This window comes from Podospora pseudocomata, chromosome 4 (assembly GCF_035222375.1).
Source record: "Podospora pseudocomata strain CBS 415.72m chromosome 4, whole genome shotgun sequence".
Classification (NCBI taxonomy): Eukaryota; Fungi; Ascomycota; class Sordariomycetes; order Sordariales; family Podosporaceae; genus Podospora; species Podospora pseudocomata.
In genome coordinates, this window is record NC_085888.1 from 492,357 (window position 1) to 508,572 (window position 16,216).

Genomic DNA, 16,216 nt, shown 5'->3' on the forward strand with positions numbered 1-16,216 from the left:
CGTTGAGCGTCAGTGTCGGGATTTGGGTGGCCATTTCGGTTTCAGTCGCAGTTCTTGTGGAAAAGGGTCCAGTGTAGGAGTAACGAAGATGCGGGCAGAGATGGATGACTGAGGCTGGTTTTGCTTCTGTGATGGAGTTAATCCGAGCGCCCAGGTGGTCGAGGATGGAAGGACCAGTTTCCAGGATCACGTTCGGGTCCCAGCAGCTGGGCATCGCTCCTTCCATCTAATATCAGGTAACGTCACTTCTATCTTTCCTGGTCCCGCTCAGAAAGACACCATTGGTAACCTCTTCGCGGCAAAATACGTCCAGTAAAACACAGCATTGTCCCGCGATGGCGTTCCCACCAAATCCTCAGCCAGCGCAGCCAACACCCAGTCACTGTAAAAGGCAAACAGAACGCTCAACATGAACACAGCAACTCCTGTCGCTGCCAGACAACCGACTCCCACAATCCCCACGCATCCTCCACTTCCGCTCATCATCAGCCATGACAGGACAATCACCACCAGGACCATCAGGAGCACAACACCCCCAAACACCCCAGTAATGATCCTCAACTGCTGGTTCCCCATGATATGCTTCGACACGATATTCATGATGCCCACAAACCCGACGACGACCCCAAGCACATACAACGGGACCCAATACCACACCCGATGATACCTCCCCTTCAGCCCTGGCAAATGATACCCATGCCATTCGTCGTCATCCCCATCGTCCTCCCGCTGAGTCAATCTAACCCTACTCCCCGTTCCCATCGGCGCTTTGAGAGGGTAGTAATGCCCCAAATGCACATCCGCCGCCGAAGTCCTCGGTCCAGGACGGTCATCCGTTGGTGTCCTCTGATACGTCGATTCGGGATAGTCATAGCCGTACCCACCATCCCCATACGCAAAGTACCCTTGCTCCTCCTCCACAACCTTTGGCTGCTTTTCTTTCTTGGGCTCATCATGTGTCTCCCATGCCGCCTGGATGGTCATGCCCGTTAATGTGACCGACAACACCAGCTTCCATACTGCGACCAAGATAAACGGCCATGTGCGTCGACATCTCGCCATGGTTAGTGATGTCAAGACAAGTGTAATGACAAACCCAACGGCAGCAACAGAGAGGTTGAACCGTCGATGTTTGAGCCGTTTCCAGACGAGAATTGGGTTTCTGCCGCGGGAGAGCATATACGCAGTGAAGTAGGTGAGAATGTGGCTGGCCATTCCGATGGCGCCGTAGGGGAGCGCGTAGCATTGGATTTGCTCCTGGACGGTGCCGCCGTCCTCGTAGGGGTCTTTGGAGAGCCATTCGCTCAGGCTGAACGCTTGACACGGGCGAATGAGGAGGGCTGTAGAGAAGAGGAAAAGATTTCGTATTGGTACTCTTGACATTTTTTTGGGTATTTTCTAGAATGAAGTATGATGGCGCGACGCATCCAAAGTTGGGGATGGTGTTGTTTTAACCAACACAGCTCCCGTTCAGCTGGAGATGGCTGCCTCTTGGTATTGGTCTTAGAATAGCCGGTCTGCATGATGGCGCCAGGGGCTCAAGAGAGAGCCTCACGACGTGGTACAAGAGGTTTCCCTTGAAGGTGGGTGATGTTCAAAATGCGGCCAGAATTGCCAGGCATTTTGCCCAATTTGACTTGAGCTGCATGCCTCATTATGCAGACCGACTTTGCAGTTCTCATACACCTACGATCTCACCCATTCGCACAGAATCAAGGCCGTCTTCGAAGATCTCGCAAGGCTCTGTGCAACCCAACAATGCATGTCTCCCAGAGTGCACCCAGCGCATGCACAGCCGAAGCCACAGAAGTCGTGGTGTGCTTCATTGGCGCCAATGGTAGTCAACCCGCGCTAAACACCCGGAGCAAATGCGGCACAGCCCCCTGTGATGGAGCAAGCGTTGATGGTTTGGAGGGCCAAGCCTCTATTGAAGTTTCATCGACTTATCAACTCTTCATTTGTGCTTCTCATTCACCGACGTTGATATCAAATCTCTGGATAAACATCTCTGCACAGCGTCAGCGACTTCCACCGTGACACAAAGCAAGGAAAATACTCACATCCTCCGATTCAACGGCATTTCCCTCCTCACCTTGGCCAGCAGCTCCCTATCAATCACAGCAGTAGCAATCTCTGGCTCTGGATTGTCTTCTCCTTCACGCCCCTTGATCTCGGCCACGATCTTGCCCCATGGATCAACAATCATGCTGTGCCCGTAACTAACTCTCTTCTCATTATGTCTCCCGACCTGCGCAGCAGCAACGGCATAAGACTGTGTCTCTATCGCCCTCGCCCGTAAAAGCACTTCCCAATGTGCCTTTCCTGTTGGGACTGTAAAAGCAGAAGGATATGTGATGATCTCTGCGCCCCTTCGTCGCAACGCCAAACTCATCTCCGGGAAGCGCATCTTGCACGTTGTCAGCAAATGATCACTCTCCGGCATATGACAAGAAGACAAACATCAAAACAAATCGCACTCCCCACCCTCCCCACCCCCTCTACGTCCCACACCTCCCCGACCTTCTCCCCCGCCTCAACCACTGCACTCTCCTTCAACACCGGCCCTCCGCTCTCCCCCAGGTCAACATCAAACAAGTGCACCTTCTGATAGGTATGAACAATGTGGCCGTTCTCATCTATCCAGATCACCGTGTTGCGGATCTTGGTCTTGGGGTCTGTCCAACTTGGCTCGTGGATGCCAACGTGGATGGCCAGTTTGTGTTTTTTGGCTTCGGCGCGGAGGCCGGTGACGAACTCGGATTTGTTGGTGGGCTGGCAGAGGGAGAGGGACTCGGTGGGGGAGGAGGCAATGTAATCGGAGGCTTCGGGGAGGAAGAGGGCTTTGCAGTTGAGGGAGGCGGCGCGGGCGATGAGGGTGCGGCATTGGGTGAGGTTGTGGGGGAGGGAGGAGGTGGATGTCAGTTGGCCGATGGCTATGAGGGACATTTTTTAGAAGACTTCCAGGTGTGAAATGAGGACGGCACGAAGGAAGAAGGTAAAGGAAACCAATCCCGTGGGCTAGTACAGGCCGAATGTGAATGAGTGAGATGAGGCTGTCAGTCAGTAGCTGTTTGTGTCGATGTTGAGAGTGACAGAGAGCAAGCGTCGGGCACTGTGGGGGAGCTCGCCCCGTTATCGGACTTGTGGGGCCGGCCCGGATAGCGACCTCTTCGGCTCCGGAGATGGCGTCATTTTGTTGGACACCAAACATGGTGAAAGTAATGGGGAGATTACTCTGTCGCATCACTTTTGCGGTGCAGACACTGGCCGTTATCTTCCCCAGTTGGGATAGCTTTGGGTCGGGGCCTGGCATCACACTGCGAAGGGCGACGACATGAACCCCCTCAGCCACCTCAGCACCAGTGCTTCAACATTACCCCTTTATCATTGCCTGGACAGTCGCCTGCAAATATGAAAGAAGTTTTTTCAATCTGCTTTGACTGATGAGCTGGAGAAAGAGCTGACAGAAGCGTGTCACCATTCATCTCACCACCGGCAATCCATGGCACCAAATGAAGTCACATCATCCGGACCAGTAGCAAAAGGGAGGACTGGTTACGAGACTTCCAGTTTTATCATCTTCATCAAACCTCTGAAGCGACTTGTCAGTCTTCACCTGGTCCCAAATTGAATCGACTTGCGGTGGTGAAGCACAATGTGGGTCTGGGTCAACAACAATGCTAAGACGACAATCCTAAGAGCACACCCCAAACACACCATTGCGGCCACTACTGCGCCCAAATCAATGGTCTGTTTTTCACCACCAGACTTTCATTGTCCTAAACTCTGGTAGCATTATCTCGCCCGATCCGCGCCCTCTTAGAAGCCATGATGGGCTCCAAAATATGACCACGCAGCAACCTCGTGGCCAGGCTTGCTCCTGCTCCATTTCCACCAGATCCATTGCGATTGTTTACTACCAAGTAACAATCCTATGGAAAAGGAGAAGTATTTACATACAGCCTACCCACCATCCATCATTTACTTTGCCATTCACCATCACCTGTTCCTCGGTCCTCAAATACTTCTCCAGCATGGGTTTCAAGCAGCTCTTTCTTTTCCACTAAACACCACAGCCAACGTGGACTTCAGTCAAATCGACAACTCTCTTAACCTTTTTTTTGTCTAGAGCTGTGCCGCCTCGACATCAACGATCGCTTCACGGTATCCAGCCAAACCCACACAAGTGCGCCTCAGCAACATCAACAACCCCCAAGATCAGGGAGATCAAGGACACTCTCTTCAAGATGTCCACCCCAACCTCCACCACCCTCGCCCCGGGGCCTCCACCAACAAACTTCAACCCCTCAACCCAAACCTTCATCCTCCTCGCCCCGGCCCCCCCATCAGGCGAACTCGCCCCCGTCCCCCTCACCCCAAAGGAAGTCTCCGAAATCTACGCCGACGCCTCCTCCTTGTCGATCCTCTACGGCTCCCAAATCGGGGCCTGCATCTCCATCCTCGCCGTCGTCCTCCTCATGACCCCCCTCCCACGATTCAAGCGCTGGCCGACAATTATCTCCATCCTTGCCCTCGCGCTCAACACGACGAGAATGGTCCTCCTCAGTTTGTTTTACCCGTCCTCCTGGGCGTCGCTGACGGCGCTTTTTCTCGGGGATTACTCGGCCGTCTCGCAGAACGATATCAATATCTCTGTTGCTGCCACGTTGTTGTCTGTCCCGGTCACGATGCTGATCTATGCCGCGCTGTTTGTGCAGGCGTGGAGTATGTTGAGTTTGTGGAAGGATGTGTGGAAGTGGCTTGCCGTTGGGGTGAGTATCGGGGTTGGGTTGGTCACTGTTGGGTTCAACTTTGCGGGTGCGGTTATTCAGGCTAGGGGGGTGTTGGGGATGACGGTGCCAAGGGACGGGGTGTGGGTGAGGCAGGTTTATTTGGGGATGATGACGGGGGGGATTTGCTGGTTTTGCTTCTTGTTTAATGTTAGGTTAGTGATGCATATGTGGGAGACGAGGAGTGTGCTGCCGGGGTGGAAGGGGTTGAAGGCGATGGATGTGTTGGTTATTTGTAATGGGGTGTTGATGTTTGTGCCCGGTAAGTCTTTTGTGGTTGTTTGTCTTTGGGTGGGTGGACGGGACTGACAAAAGAAATAGTGATCTTCGCAGCATTGGAGTTCGCCTCCTTCACCAACTTTGAATCGGCCTCTTTGACGCAGACGTCTGTTATTGTTGTTCTTCCCCTTGGGGTGTTGGTCGCGCAACGGCTTGCTGCGGCGCCGTCACGATACGCCTCGCCGACTGGCACAACCACCGGCATGACCGGCAGCTCAAGCATGGGCTCCAACACCCGATCGAGAAACCAAACCTCCAGCATGGCCACCCAGCGTCCACTCCTCAGTCACGACCGTCGTGGTAGCGCAGCCTCCTACCACGCCCACGGCTTCCAAGGCAAGAACCACGTTGCTGTTTCTGCTGACCAACAACAATGCCCCCGCCGTCACAGCAGAAAGGACCACCCTGACGATTTGATCATGGAGGAGAAGCCGAGCAGTCAGCACCACAGCCCTTTTTCGCCTTTGTCACCTACGTTTGGAGAGAAGGGAGGCGCTGGTTTGAGGATGCCAGATGCCGCTGGGCAGGAAAGTAACAACAGGGGTGTGATGGTTGAGAGGGAGATTAGGGTGGAGAGGGACGGCTTGAGCGCGGCGGAGGTGAGAAACTCGGATGGCTCGTAGAGCGGGACCAGTCTGATGTCGCTGAGGTCGTTGAGGAGTCCCAGGAGTCCGAGGTGGATAGTTTGAGACGGATGGGATACAAAATGGGTGGGGTTGTTAATTCGTTTCATTCCTGGTGGTGGTTTTGGTAATTATCTTTTTGTTTCTTCAGAACCATCTTTTTCTTTTCTTCGCGGTGTGATGCCGGTCGGTATTGTGATACTGTGCTTGTTGCACATGGATGTACTTATACCCTAGTTTGCAATTTTTGATGGGGAGTATGCGATTTCAATGGTACCACCTGACTTAATCATGACATGGTGATTGGTGTTGTGAGGTGTGATGTCTGGAAGCATTGTGAAGTGAAGGCATTTCTAGCCCCAAATCATTAAACGACTTTGAGTTCAAATGACTGTACCAAAAAATATGCAGCCCTGAATGACAAAAGTCTATCTTCATTTCATATGAAGTATCTTGCACCTGCACCTCTGCGTTCCATCGCATCTCATCATGACGCATAGCTCGAGCCCAGATCACCATCGAACTGGTTGTTTGGCCGAGCGGTCTAAGGCGGTAGACTCAAGATAACATCTTCCACTCAGAAATGAATGGTATTCTACTCTCGAAAGAGGCGTGAGTTCGAATCTCACAGCAATCATCACTTTTTGGACCACCTCCACTAACGGTGGAGGGTTTCTCGCTGGGTGCCACCTGTGGGATTCGGTAGATAATGGTGTTGGGAAACAAGTCAGATCTATGCAAATGGGAGCATGAGGTTACAAGACAGCTTGGTTTGTTACTTGGATCTCCACGAAGGTGTAAGAGCTGTTTGCCTGGGATTGACAGAGACCAGTGGCAAGAGAAGTGCTCATCCTTGATTAGAAGATTTAGAGGTCTCAAGGAAAACCTTTCCAGATAATTGGATGCTTGAACAGATGTCTTAAAGTCGTTCAGAGAGAGAAGAGATACTAGTTGATGGATGATGAAAAGTCTCTTCAAGATGCTCGAAAGCATTGCGACTCAAATGAGAAGCAGTAAAAAGGGGCAGACCGACACTATAAGAAAATTAAAGATGACGTGCGCCTTTGCTATCCTCTCTTCATTCTCCCTCTTTGGATAACCTATGGGGTTCAAGACATGTCTGTCAGTCAAACATGGATCAGCCCACAAGTGACTTGTCAGAAACAGACCGGCGATTTCGGAGCCCGTGATTGGCTGTGGCTGTCTTTGTGTGCCCCAGAATGAAAGGACCCGGGGAAGCAGCAGAAGCAACGTGGGTTGCCCCCATGCCCGCCGCCAGCCAGCCCGACTGGCACATAAACAGGGCTCCAGGTCTCCGGCAGTGATTGCTCCTTATAAGGCGTGCCGGTTCCCAACCCGCATCACGCCTCTCACCAGACAAACACACACACACACACCCACCCAAACGCTGTCGTTTTTGGTCGAGGAGGGATTGTATTCTGACGCCCGCGCTGTTTCTAGACAGTTGCCCGTTACGTCAGGAACATTCGTCTCAAGGAAGAGCCAAGGAGAGGAAGAATGTCGACCATGAACCCGACGGCTGTTTGGGGTACTGATCCCGAGACGGGCCAGGCCCCGATGATGGGGGTGCACGGGCTCTCAACCAGATGCCCAACTGTGAGTCCATCATCCTGGTGGTGTCCCATCCAATGAAGGCGGGAAGAGCATTTGGCTGACAAGAAATCCGACAGACAGCGCCCAACGTCAACTTGTACTTTTCCACTCTTGCCACGGTGGGAGCCGGCACTGATGAATGGGGTCTCGCACCAGCTGCATGCCAGATTCCCAGTTTTTCGGGCCCGCATCTGCACACGGCGCCCTTTGGTTTCCATTATGTCCCTGACGATCCTGGAGGCTGCTTCACCACAACACCACCGCTCCCCGCCTTCCAATCGCCTGGTATCACCAGCCACCCCTCTTGTCCCACCACCACCTCGTCCTCCACCACCGGAGAGTTTGGAAACAACTCGTCCGGAAATGGCTATTTTGCCCATCACAACCCTGTTGCCCCTGTCACGTGGACGGCAGAAACCGACAAAGTCACCACCAGCATAAGCGAGCGCGAGCGCAGCCTCTTCTCTTTCCAGCACCAGCTGCAGCCAGGTGACACCATCATTCGCACCACCGACGCCTCGTCTTTCTCGTCGGCTTCAACCCACAGCCCGTTGCACTCACCGACTTTTACCGCGAGTCCCGGAGGAAGAAATGTCTCATGGTCCGCTTCATCGTGTGCTTCGTCGCCACCACCACCCTGTGAAAAGAGCGGTGATGATTATTTTGCCTCTACCGCCACCATCGTCCCCATGGATGCCGGCAATGTCTCCTTGATTACCACCCAGCAAATCCCTCTCAAACCCAGCAGCCGCGTGATTGCAGCTTCCCCGCTGACTGCGCCGAGCCAGACGCAGACGTTGGAGGAATACGAAAGCAGTCGACGGTTGTGGCACAACCAGATTGGCAAGAAGTACCGGACTAAGCTGAATGAGCAGTTTGAGAACCTGCAGCTTGTTTTGCGGCTGTATGATGAGGATGGTGAGGACACCGACACCGAGGGTCCGAACATCAATGTCAAGGGGCGGTCTATCAACAAGGCTAAATTGTTGAACATGGCGAGGCAGAAGTTGGAGGAGTTGATGAATGAGAGGAAGGCTTGGAGGCAGGAGAAGAGGGCGTTGATGGAGAACTTGGGGATGAGTGAGGAGTAATGGACGTGAGGTGGGTAGACTGGACGCTCATTTTGGATAAAACTATGAATGAAGTTTTGGGTAATTCGGTGGGAGAGGGGGACGTCGCTCTTTTGTGAAGCCAAAGGAAGGAAAGGAGAGACAGCAGCTTACAGATAGATGGATGCTCGGTTTGGTGTGCGTGTTTTTTTTCAAGGCTGAGCTGCCGATGTAAAGACCTGATAGTTTGTAGATCAGACTGCAGGAATACGATGAGCTCTCTTTTTAAGCTTTTTGTTTGGGTTTTTGTTGGTTCTGAGGTGGTGTCAACTTTGGCTAAGACGGCACGGGGATTAGTGAAAGAATGAAGAGATGAGGTAAGAAAAGAGTCACAAGAAAAGAAGAAACAGTGAATTTGGGGAGGAAGGAGATAATCTGGGGAGGAAAGAGATATGCTAGAGGTGATAATGACTCAATAGTTAATCTTAATCTCATTGTCGATGGTTCTTGGGGAGTTGTTATTCCAGCAATGCCTCTTGTGCTCTTTTAGATACATGTCTTATACGTGATAGTTTATAAATTCCCCATCAGTGACTCGAGGACTGTAAGCGGCTCTTACTAGTAAGCAGGCTTGCCCATGACGGCCAAACCTTCAGATTGTGTCGCCATAGACCGAAAGTCTCAATGCTTCCGCAACCTGGAAGGCTTTCATTCTCAAGGAGAACCCAGGATCTTCAACCACTATCATAGAGAGGTTGAATCAGGTCAATCATTTCGCGAAATAACCTAGTGGATTGTGAGTGCACATGCAAGACGTTGAGCATCTCAGCAAAACTGCCCGTAGGTAACTTCTGGGTACGACCTCCACCTATCTGCAAGTACCTGTACAGCGGATCGCTCGACATATCCTTTTTGGTTCTCACATTATGTCATTTCGTGCCTAAAGTGCAACCTGAAAGAATTCGGTGCCGACTTGGTGAACATCCATTGACTTGTGTTTAGGTTACCTACCGACACACTTCTAAGTTGTAGGCAAGGTGATTGTGAGACCAGGCAGGCCAACCGCCGTTTCACATGTGACGAGATAGGGGGTAGGTCTTTTGGCTCCAAAAGACATATTTGCGTTGAAACCTGACTGTGCTTAGAGTGGATAGTAGCAGAAGTCCTGCGGGCAACCATATGGCGATGTGAGGCTGTGTTTTAAATCCGAAATAGAGGCGAGACCTCGAGGTGCGAAACTGTGAGGATACGGGGGTAACACAGCTGTCATACTTACCTTAATATCTCCATGTGCTACGATGAAACAACATAGTTCCGAGGTTGCTACGTATCTACCTTGGAACAGGCACCTAGGCAAGGCTTGACTACCGACTCCCGTCGGTCCCGGGTTCATGTGAGGTTTCTCAAGGCTAGCAATAAGCGACTGTCGAAATGGAAGCAGCTAGTTAGTGGAAGAGGAGAGCACATGTCGGTTTGGTGCCTCATAAGCCATTCTCCCTTAAGACAAGACTGCAGGGCCTGCCACAATAGTTAGGTAGAAGCACAAGGGCTGATACGGTGTACAACAGTAACGGATGCGTTTAATGTGTCACTGCGCCTGGTAAATCGAAAAGGCCTTGTGGCGAGGGGACGAAAGATATCGGTTCGTCACAGGACGTACAGGTTAAGCAGTGTAACAGGCTAACGAACCGGAGTACAGCAATGAGCTATGACGCAGGGATCGTTGCTGGAATTGAAGGTCAACTGAGCCTTGAAGGTTGTCGTTTAGAGTTCTATACTAACCATAATATTAATCTAATATAAATTTAGAGTTCACAAGGTAATCCGATAGCTTGCGGACCCTTGTTCGAACCACCACCAAGAGAGCGAAAATAACGTGAGAATCCTCACATAGAACCAGCCCAATCCATAACAGCACAAGAAACTATCCGTCGAAGCCCTAAAGCCTCGTCACCCTTGGCAAAATAGCTAGGTACGTATATATGTATTTGGGGCATTTTGCGCTACGGATAATATTACGTTACTCCTGGAAAATATCAAATCAGTTGCGGGGGCACAGCAAGCTTCAATGGACACGGGCAAGTAGTTCCGCTCAGAGGCCACGAGGGGTAAGACACTATTGTTTCCAAACTCATAAATCCAAGAAGAGGGCTAGTTAGATGTCTATAGTAATGAGTCTTGCAATTGGAATTACAACATTACTCGTGATACTGCCTAGATACAAGTCCATGCAGGGGTCAAAGGCAAAGCGAGCTACCTCTGACTGAAAACGCATTCCGTAAGCCACTCCACATTGGTAGCTGACACCACTCTAGCTTAGCGCTCTGTCTTTCCCATTTAGCGGCACCATACGTGTTGTATACGAGTTCCTTCAAGTCGGGAATCAAACCTTCTGCCAGGTCCTGAATCTCAACCTTTGTTGGCTCCCACTCTATAGTAATACTTAAGTTCCCCCCGAGCGTTAAGCTCGATCCGACCTATCGTAGCGGGCCAGTAGTCTGTCATCTTCACCTTATGTCCTTTAGAAGCTTTGAAAGTTTCAGATACCCTTTTGCGCTTTGTTGGTGCGCTCGACTGTGGCTTGGCATCGTGCAATAAGCCCTTGGGAACTGGCTTAACAATGGGCGAATCCTGCGGTTGGTGGAGTCGTAATTTCCTAAAGGCACCGAAAGATGTAGGTTCACCCTCAGGCAGCACAAAGCTATCTTGTCTTTCTGTCACCCTTCCTTTTTGCTCTGTTCATTAGCCTTCGACTGAACAGTACAGCCGTAGAAAGAATACTTACCGTTGTTGTTCCCGCTCGACCGATGATCTGCAGCTACCTTTCTAGGAAGATCTTGTTGTTGTCGGGACTTGTTCATAACAGTGGTATGACTGTTAGCACTGGACGAGGGGGTTGTGGTAGTCCTATCACGTTCTTGCTTCCTTAGGATCCTGGCCAAGATATTCTTTCGATCATCAGGACCAAGTTTTCTCGTGCCTCTTGCAGAAAGTTTTTCTATCCTTTAACCATTTGAGCAGGCCCCAATTTCTGGAGCGGCTCACATGCCTTGGGAAGGTTTGGAGTAGATTGGCCGACAACAGACTGCTCCGAAGTCAGCTCTGATGCCAGAGTGATTTGACTAGTTGCACCACCGTTGAGAGAAGTTAGCTGTGTCTGGGTACAATCAGCTAGGGTTCGAGTAGCCATTTTGCACTCGAAATTTGCGGAATGCTGTGGTGGTGGCCAGGCGGCAGAACCGATGCCGCGGTGATGAGGGTGACAGCGGCGGCAATGATTGCAGTTGTAAGCTGTTAGACGGGGTAGTTTTGGTTGTTGCGATGAATGGAAGAAGGGAGAGAACAGCAGCACAACTAGGTTGGGGTGCCAGTATTTATAGTTTAATCGATATATGTTGCTGGCCCCGGACATCCTTGAGATCATCCTTTTACCGCCCTTGGTTTGGGGGGTTCAGGGGCTCAGGAGTGTCACGATGATATTCAAAAACCACATCAAATTTTTCATTGGCACCCGACCAGTTTGCCCTTTCAGTGCAAATTTCCACACGTTATTCCATTCTAGGGGCGAATCACAAGTTTAAGATGAAATATAAAAGGTGCGATTAGAAGGTAAAAAATATGTCCACATTGTCTATCTGCTCTGTGTTTTCTATCCCCAAATCATCTCAGTTTAACGGACGATACAAAAGGCGACCCTACACACATATTCCAATATTAAAAAGAGGTACTGTCAAATATGCTTTCATCAAAACCGACCGTTGAGCCCCAAATTTTAACAGGCACGGCCCTAGTAATCAACATTAAGACAGCTTCACCAGCATTTTTTTCGACCAAAAATGGTCACCATGGACGAAACAAACCTCGATGACCGAATATTGGCAAAGAGAGAGACAGGTAGATACGATAGAACAGACGGTTCATGGTTTTTACCAGCCGGGTCGCTAGAGGAGATTACCAACCGGGAAATAATCCGCCTCGCATTTATCGACGACGAGGATAATGACGGACACCAAATTCCAGATCTCGAAGATCTGATAGACTTCATCAGACAACAGGCCAAGAAAGTCTTCGCCATCACAGCTCAAATGTTTCCGCAACTCAAAATACTTCGACGTATTATGGGACGCTTCAAGCAGAGGCATTTTGTGCACAAATGCTTGAAAGTGAGGCAGTTTGACCCCCATCCCGACTGTGCAAAACTGGATCACAATCTTATTCTTCAGCATGACACCACGCGCTGGTGTTCATCGAGCCAGCACCATATTTTCGTGGAGTTCAACAGTGAGACAGACCGGAATCCGCTCTGGAATCACTCACGTATGGTTAAATTTTGCGATGGACAATGGCACTTCATCGCGCAGGTGTTCGAAACGGCAACCTACACTCAGTATTCCTAACATCTTAAAGGGAGGTTTATTTTGCCCTTCGTCAAAAGAGACAGTCAAGCCACGCAAACCGGTTCCTTCGGCAGAGTCATTAAATATCAGATTCATGAGAACCATCTCATCGACCTCCATGATCCCAAACGAGTCTGGGGTTATGTCGCAGTGAAAGAACTTCAAGAACTTCAGCTTAATGGACAAAATCGTCACAGCTTAGTTCAAGGCTGGGAGAAAGAGATCCGTGTACTCAAGAAGATGCGATTCATCACGACATTCAGTCGAGGAAATCCAGGATCAGAAGATCATCATTTGATGTTTGAGTGGGCTGATGGGGGCAATCTTTGAACTCTTTGGAAGAGGTCCACACACCGGTTGACACCATATCTTCTTAAGTCAGCAGTCAGGCAGCTATGGGGCCTTGCAGATGCTCTAGACAAGGCACAAAGCCCCGTCTCTAAGCCTGATACAACGTTTCGCCATGGAGATTTGAAGCCGGAGAATATCTTGTGGTTGAAAAGTGACGACCAGATTGGGACATTGAAGATGCCGACTGGGGACTCGCCACAGAGCATGCCATTTTCACAAAGTTGAGGAGCAACAAGACGGCAACCCAATGGGGGACGAGAACGTATGAACCTCCCGAGGAAGAGACTGGACACGGCACTGCCGTCCACTCCAAGGAAGGGTCCCAGCTAATGCCCGGTGGGAACCAAACAGGGAACAAAAGGTCTCGTGTGTAGAATATTTAGTCAACGGGATGCATCATAATAGAGTTCATCATCTGGCTTTGTGTATGGTGAAAATAAACGTGAAAGGTTTCATGGAGAACTCAGAAGAAATTCCAATGTACACTATTTTATCATGTGACAACCCAGAACTCCAAGAAGGTTACTAAAGTTCACGAGAAAGTGTTGAAATGGATGAAACAAATATCGCGGGACCCTAGATGTAGACCTGGTAAGACAGCACTGCCAGACCTGCTTGAACTTATTCAACAACGCCTGTTGGTGGTGCAGATCCCGTACCTTGCGCGCCTGGCCTCGCCACGCCCGTCGTCGAATCCATCCATACCGCCATCTGTCAGCTGGACGGTCTCGGATGCTTCTCTCATGCTGGAATAGGCCCAGGCCTTGCTAGCCGGATGATCTCAGGCCTACCTGAAGCGAGTGCGCCTGAAATTATAGTCCACAAACTAGTTTTGTCTTCAGGGCGAGCATCACCCCATCCAGGCGATGCGACACAGCGCCAGGCCGAACGGAACGGATTGCTAGGGGTCAGAGCGCGGTTCCAGGAGCTACCCAAACGCATATTGCGCATTCAGCACGAGAAGAGCGATGCATACTGGGCTACGGACATTCAGGAGCGCAAACAACCCGCAGTCGGGAGTTCAACTGCGACCAGTAACTACTATAAGCCGGCTACCGCCATAGAGCCAGTCGCCGCCATAGAGCCAGTCAATTCCCGATCAGGCAACCAGTGTCGGGTACTCAAGGAACGGCGACAAGTCCACCTATTGTATCACGAACTAAAAGAATCGATTATAGGGGTAATCTACTAGGCACAGACTAGGTCATCTCGATCGACAAATGGTTTGTACGTAAGCTATCCAACAAGGCGAAAGTCCGGAGCACTAGATTTACTAGCTCGTACCAAACCAACGAACAACTTATGTCAAAACTACCAAGAATTCCGCCAGGCACTGTGAAATCCTGGCTTTTCCAGGACCTAGAGCCTCGCTCAAGTTAAAATGACGTCCGACGAGAATATTTGCAATCTGTGCGTATTATTGTGGAGCTTAGTTTTCTCCCGTCGCTATCTCAAAGACCGTCCGTTACCCTCTACATTGCTTATCAAACGTGACGGAAGCAGGTTGAAGATCAACGCATCCACCGACTTGACTCTCAACATTTTCCGAAGCCCTGATCTCAACACCCGTGCAAGCCACGAGGTCCAAATCGGATACACCAGCGGGTTCCCCGCCTCCCACAGCACTCTTCACTTTGATCACATGAACCATTGGCTTGAAACTTGCTACAACCACTACCCAGGTTGCAAGCGAGACAGTAGCTCACTCACTCTGACCCAAACCCAAAGTCTCCCCACACGCCTCATCGACGTCGGATCTGTCAACTACCCTGCGGTCAGACTCATCGAAAATACCAAGTTGTCACCAGCTCGGTAGCTTACCTTATCCCATCTATGGGGCCCTCCTCCTCACTTCTGCACTACCGTTTAAAACCTTCCAAGCCGTCGCTTGGGTATTCCTTTTCCCTCCGGCCTCCCCACCACCTTCCGAGACGCCGTCACCGCTACTCGCCAGTTGGGAATTCAGTACCTTTGGATCGACTCCCTCTGTATCATTCAAGGCCCAGGTGGTGACTTTCGGAGTGAAGCAAAGAAGATGGAGCAGGTATACAGTGGTGCCTACTGCGTTCTGGCATTCACCAGCGAAAAAGATGGGCACGGGACCGGCTTTCTCAAACGGACAGCGCCAGCAAGCGATCACGTCGTCTTGAGCAAACCCGGCGATGAAGAAGGAAAACAAGGGGTGTTTTTCTATTTGCGAGGCCATGGATGATTTCAATGGTGATGTTCTCAAGGGACCGCTGAGTCAACGCGGATGGGTGCTCTAGGAGCATACGCTGGCGAGGAGGGCGATATTCTTTTGAGAAGCAGACTTATTGGGAGTGTGGTGAGGGTGTCATGTGTCAGAGTATGACGAGGATGAAAAAATGAGTCCACTATCCAAGCAACCCTTGAACCCCTATTTCGGACCCACTTCCCCCCTGTTTGCTAACAAGACTCTTTCACAGCCAACTCGCGATGTTTCTTGGTGACCCCAACTTTCCCAACATAATCTCCAAAGACTCGCAGGGCGAGAAAATATAGCGGTATCAAAAGCTGCATGTATTTTACTCGCACCTGTCGCTAACCAACTGCTTTGACCGTCCTCTCGCTGTCGATGGCCTACAAGACCGCATCTTATCCGCGCTCAAGGCAAAGGGTGGCTTTGGTGTGTTTGATGAGGGACCTGAGAAGAAGGGACTGCTCAGGAGGAGCTTACTCTGGATTCGCGGCAGGGACACGGAGAAAATGGTCAGGATCAAGTTTGGTGTCGAGCAAGCCATTAGCTTCGTGCCTTCCTAGTCGTGCATAGCTTTATGAAGGAGGGATAGAGTACATCAGTCCGCCGTTTGGGGAGATCCAGTGGTATGAGCTGACGAGTCTCTGGTTGGCGACGCGCAGAGCCTTTCTCCGGCTAGCGATGGGAGGGGGGCTCACAGTCAAGGGTCGTTACTTGCTAAAGCTAGGGACTATGACGTTTCAAGTGCGGGGAATGGGGAAAGGAGGATTGAAATGGATAGTCCTAGGGGTTCGGAGCAGAAGGAGACGAAGTGTGTGGTTTTAGGGTCAACGAGGTCCGTGATGCTTGAGGAGGGGGTGTGTTATGTTGTTTTTGTTTGCGCAGCTGGGAGAAT

The 16,216-nt window shown here is 50.8% G+C and overlaps 4 protein-coding genes and 1 non-coding gene across 5 annotated transcripts; 3 read left to right on the forward strand and 2 right to left on the reverse strand.

The window, feature by feature from the left end:
* Nucleotides 1–267: 267 nt before the first annotated feature.
* On the reverse strand, nt 268–1,383 carry QC762_401365 (uncharacterized protein; the record flags this gene model as incomplete). Its single annotated transcript, XM_062889595.1, has 1 exon — nt 268–1,383. One exon carries the CDS (start codon nt 1,381–1,383, stop codon nt 268–270), a length of 1,116 nt encoding a protein of 371 aa, XP_062743113.1.
* A 375-nt stretch (nt 1,384–1,758) lies between these two features.
* Nucleotides 1,759–5,981, forward strand: STE2 (pheromone alpha factor receptor). Its single transcript, XM_062889597.1, has 2 exons — nt 1,759–5,052; nt 5,112–5,981. The coding sequence occupies exons 1-2, from the start codon at nt 4,248–4,250 to the stop codon at nt 5,690–5,692; spliced, it is 1,386 nt and encodes a 461-aa protein (XP_062743114.1). The 5' UTR covers nt 1,759–4,247; the 3' UTR covers nt 5,693–5,981.
* On the reverse strand, nt 1,987–3,590 carry NIT2 (Carbon-nitrogen hydrolase; the record flags this gene model as incomplete). The annotated part of the gene is made up of 3 exons (XM_062889596.1): nt 2,461–3,590; nt 2,061–2,407; nt 1,987–2,008 (listed from the first exon to the last, which is right to left on the reverse strand). The coding sequence occupies exons 1-3, from the start codon at nt 2,944–2,946 to the stop codon at nt 1,987–1,989; spliced, it is 855 nt and encodes a 284-aa protein (XP_062743115.1). The 5' UTR covers nt 2,947–3,590.
* A 236-nt stretch (nt 5,982–6,217) lies between the features above and the next one.
* QC762_0062500 lies at nt 6,218–6,329 on the forward strand. The gene has a single exon. It is a non-coding gene; the product is annotated as a tRNA-Leu (tRNA).
* Nucleotides 6,330–6,937: 608 nt separating this feature from the next.
* QC762_401390 (uncharacterized protein) lies at nt 6,938–8,647 on the forward strand. Its single transcript, XM_062889598.1, has 2 exons — nt 6,938–7,309; nt 7,384–8,647. The coding sequence occupies exons 1-2, from the start codon at nt 7,211–7,213 to the stop codon at nt 8,395–8,397; spliced, it is 1,113 nt and encodes a 370-aa protein (XP_062743116.1). The 5' UTR covers nt 6,938–7,210; the 3' UTR covers nt 8,398–8,647.
* Nucleotides 8,648–16,216: the final 7,569 nt, after the last annotated feature.

Bases quoted from the DNA above. Each gene is read 5' to 3' on its own strand.
- QC762_401390 (XM_062889598.1), top strand. From the start codon at position 7,211: ATGTCGACCATGAACCCGACGGCTGTTTGGGGTACTGATCCCGAGACG. The intron at 7,310-7,383 runs GTGAGTCCATCA...GAAATCCGACAG, and splicing joins TCTCAACCAGATGCCCAACT to ACAGCGCCCAACGTCAACTT.
- STE2 (XM_062889597.1), top strand. From the start codon at position 4,248: ATGTCCACCCCAACCTCCACCACCCTCGCCCCGGGGCCTCCACCAACA. The intron at 5,053-5,111 runs GTAAGTCTTTTG...CAAAAGAAATAG, and splicing joins GGTGTTGATGTTTGTGCCCG to TGATCTTCGCAGCATTGGAG.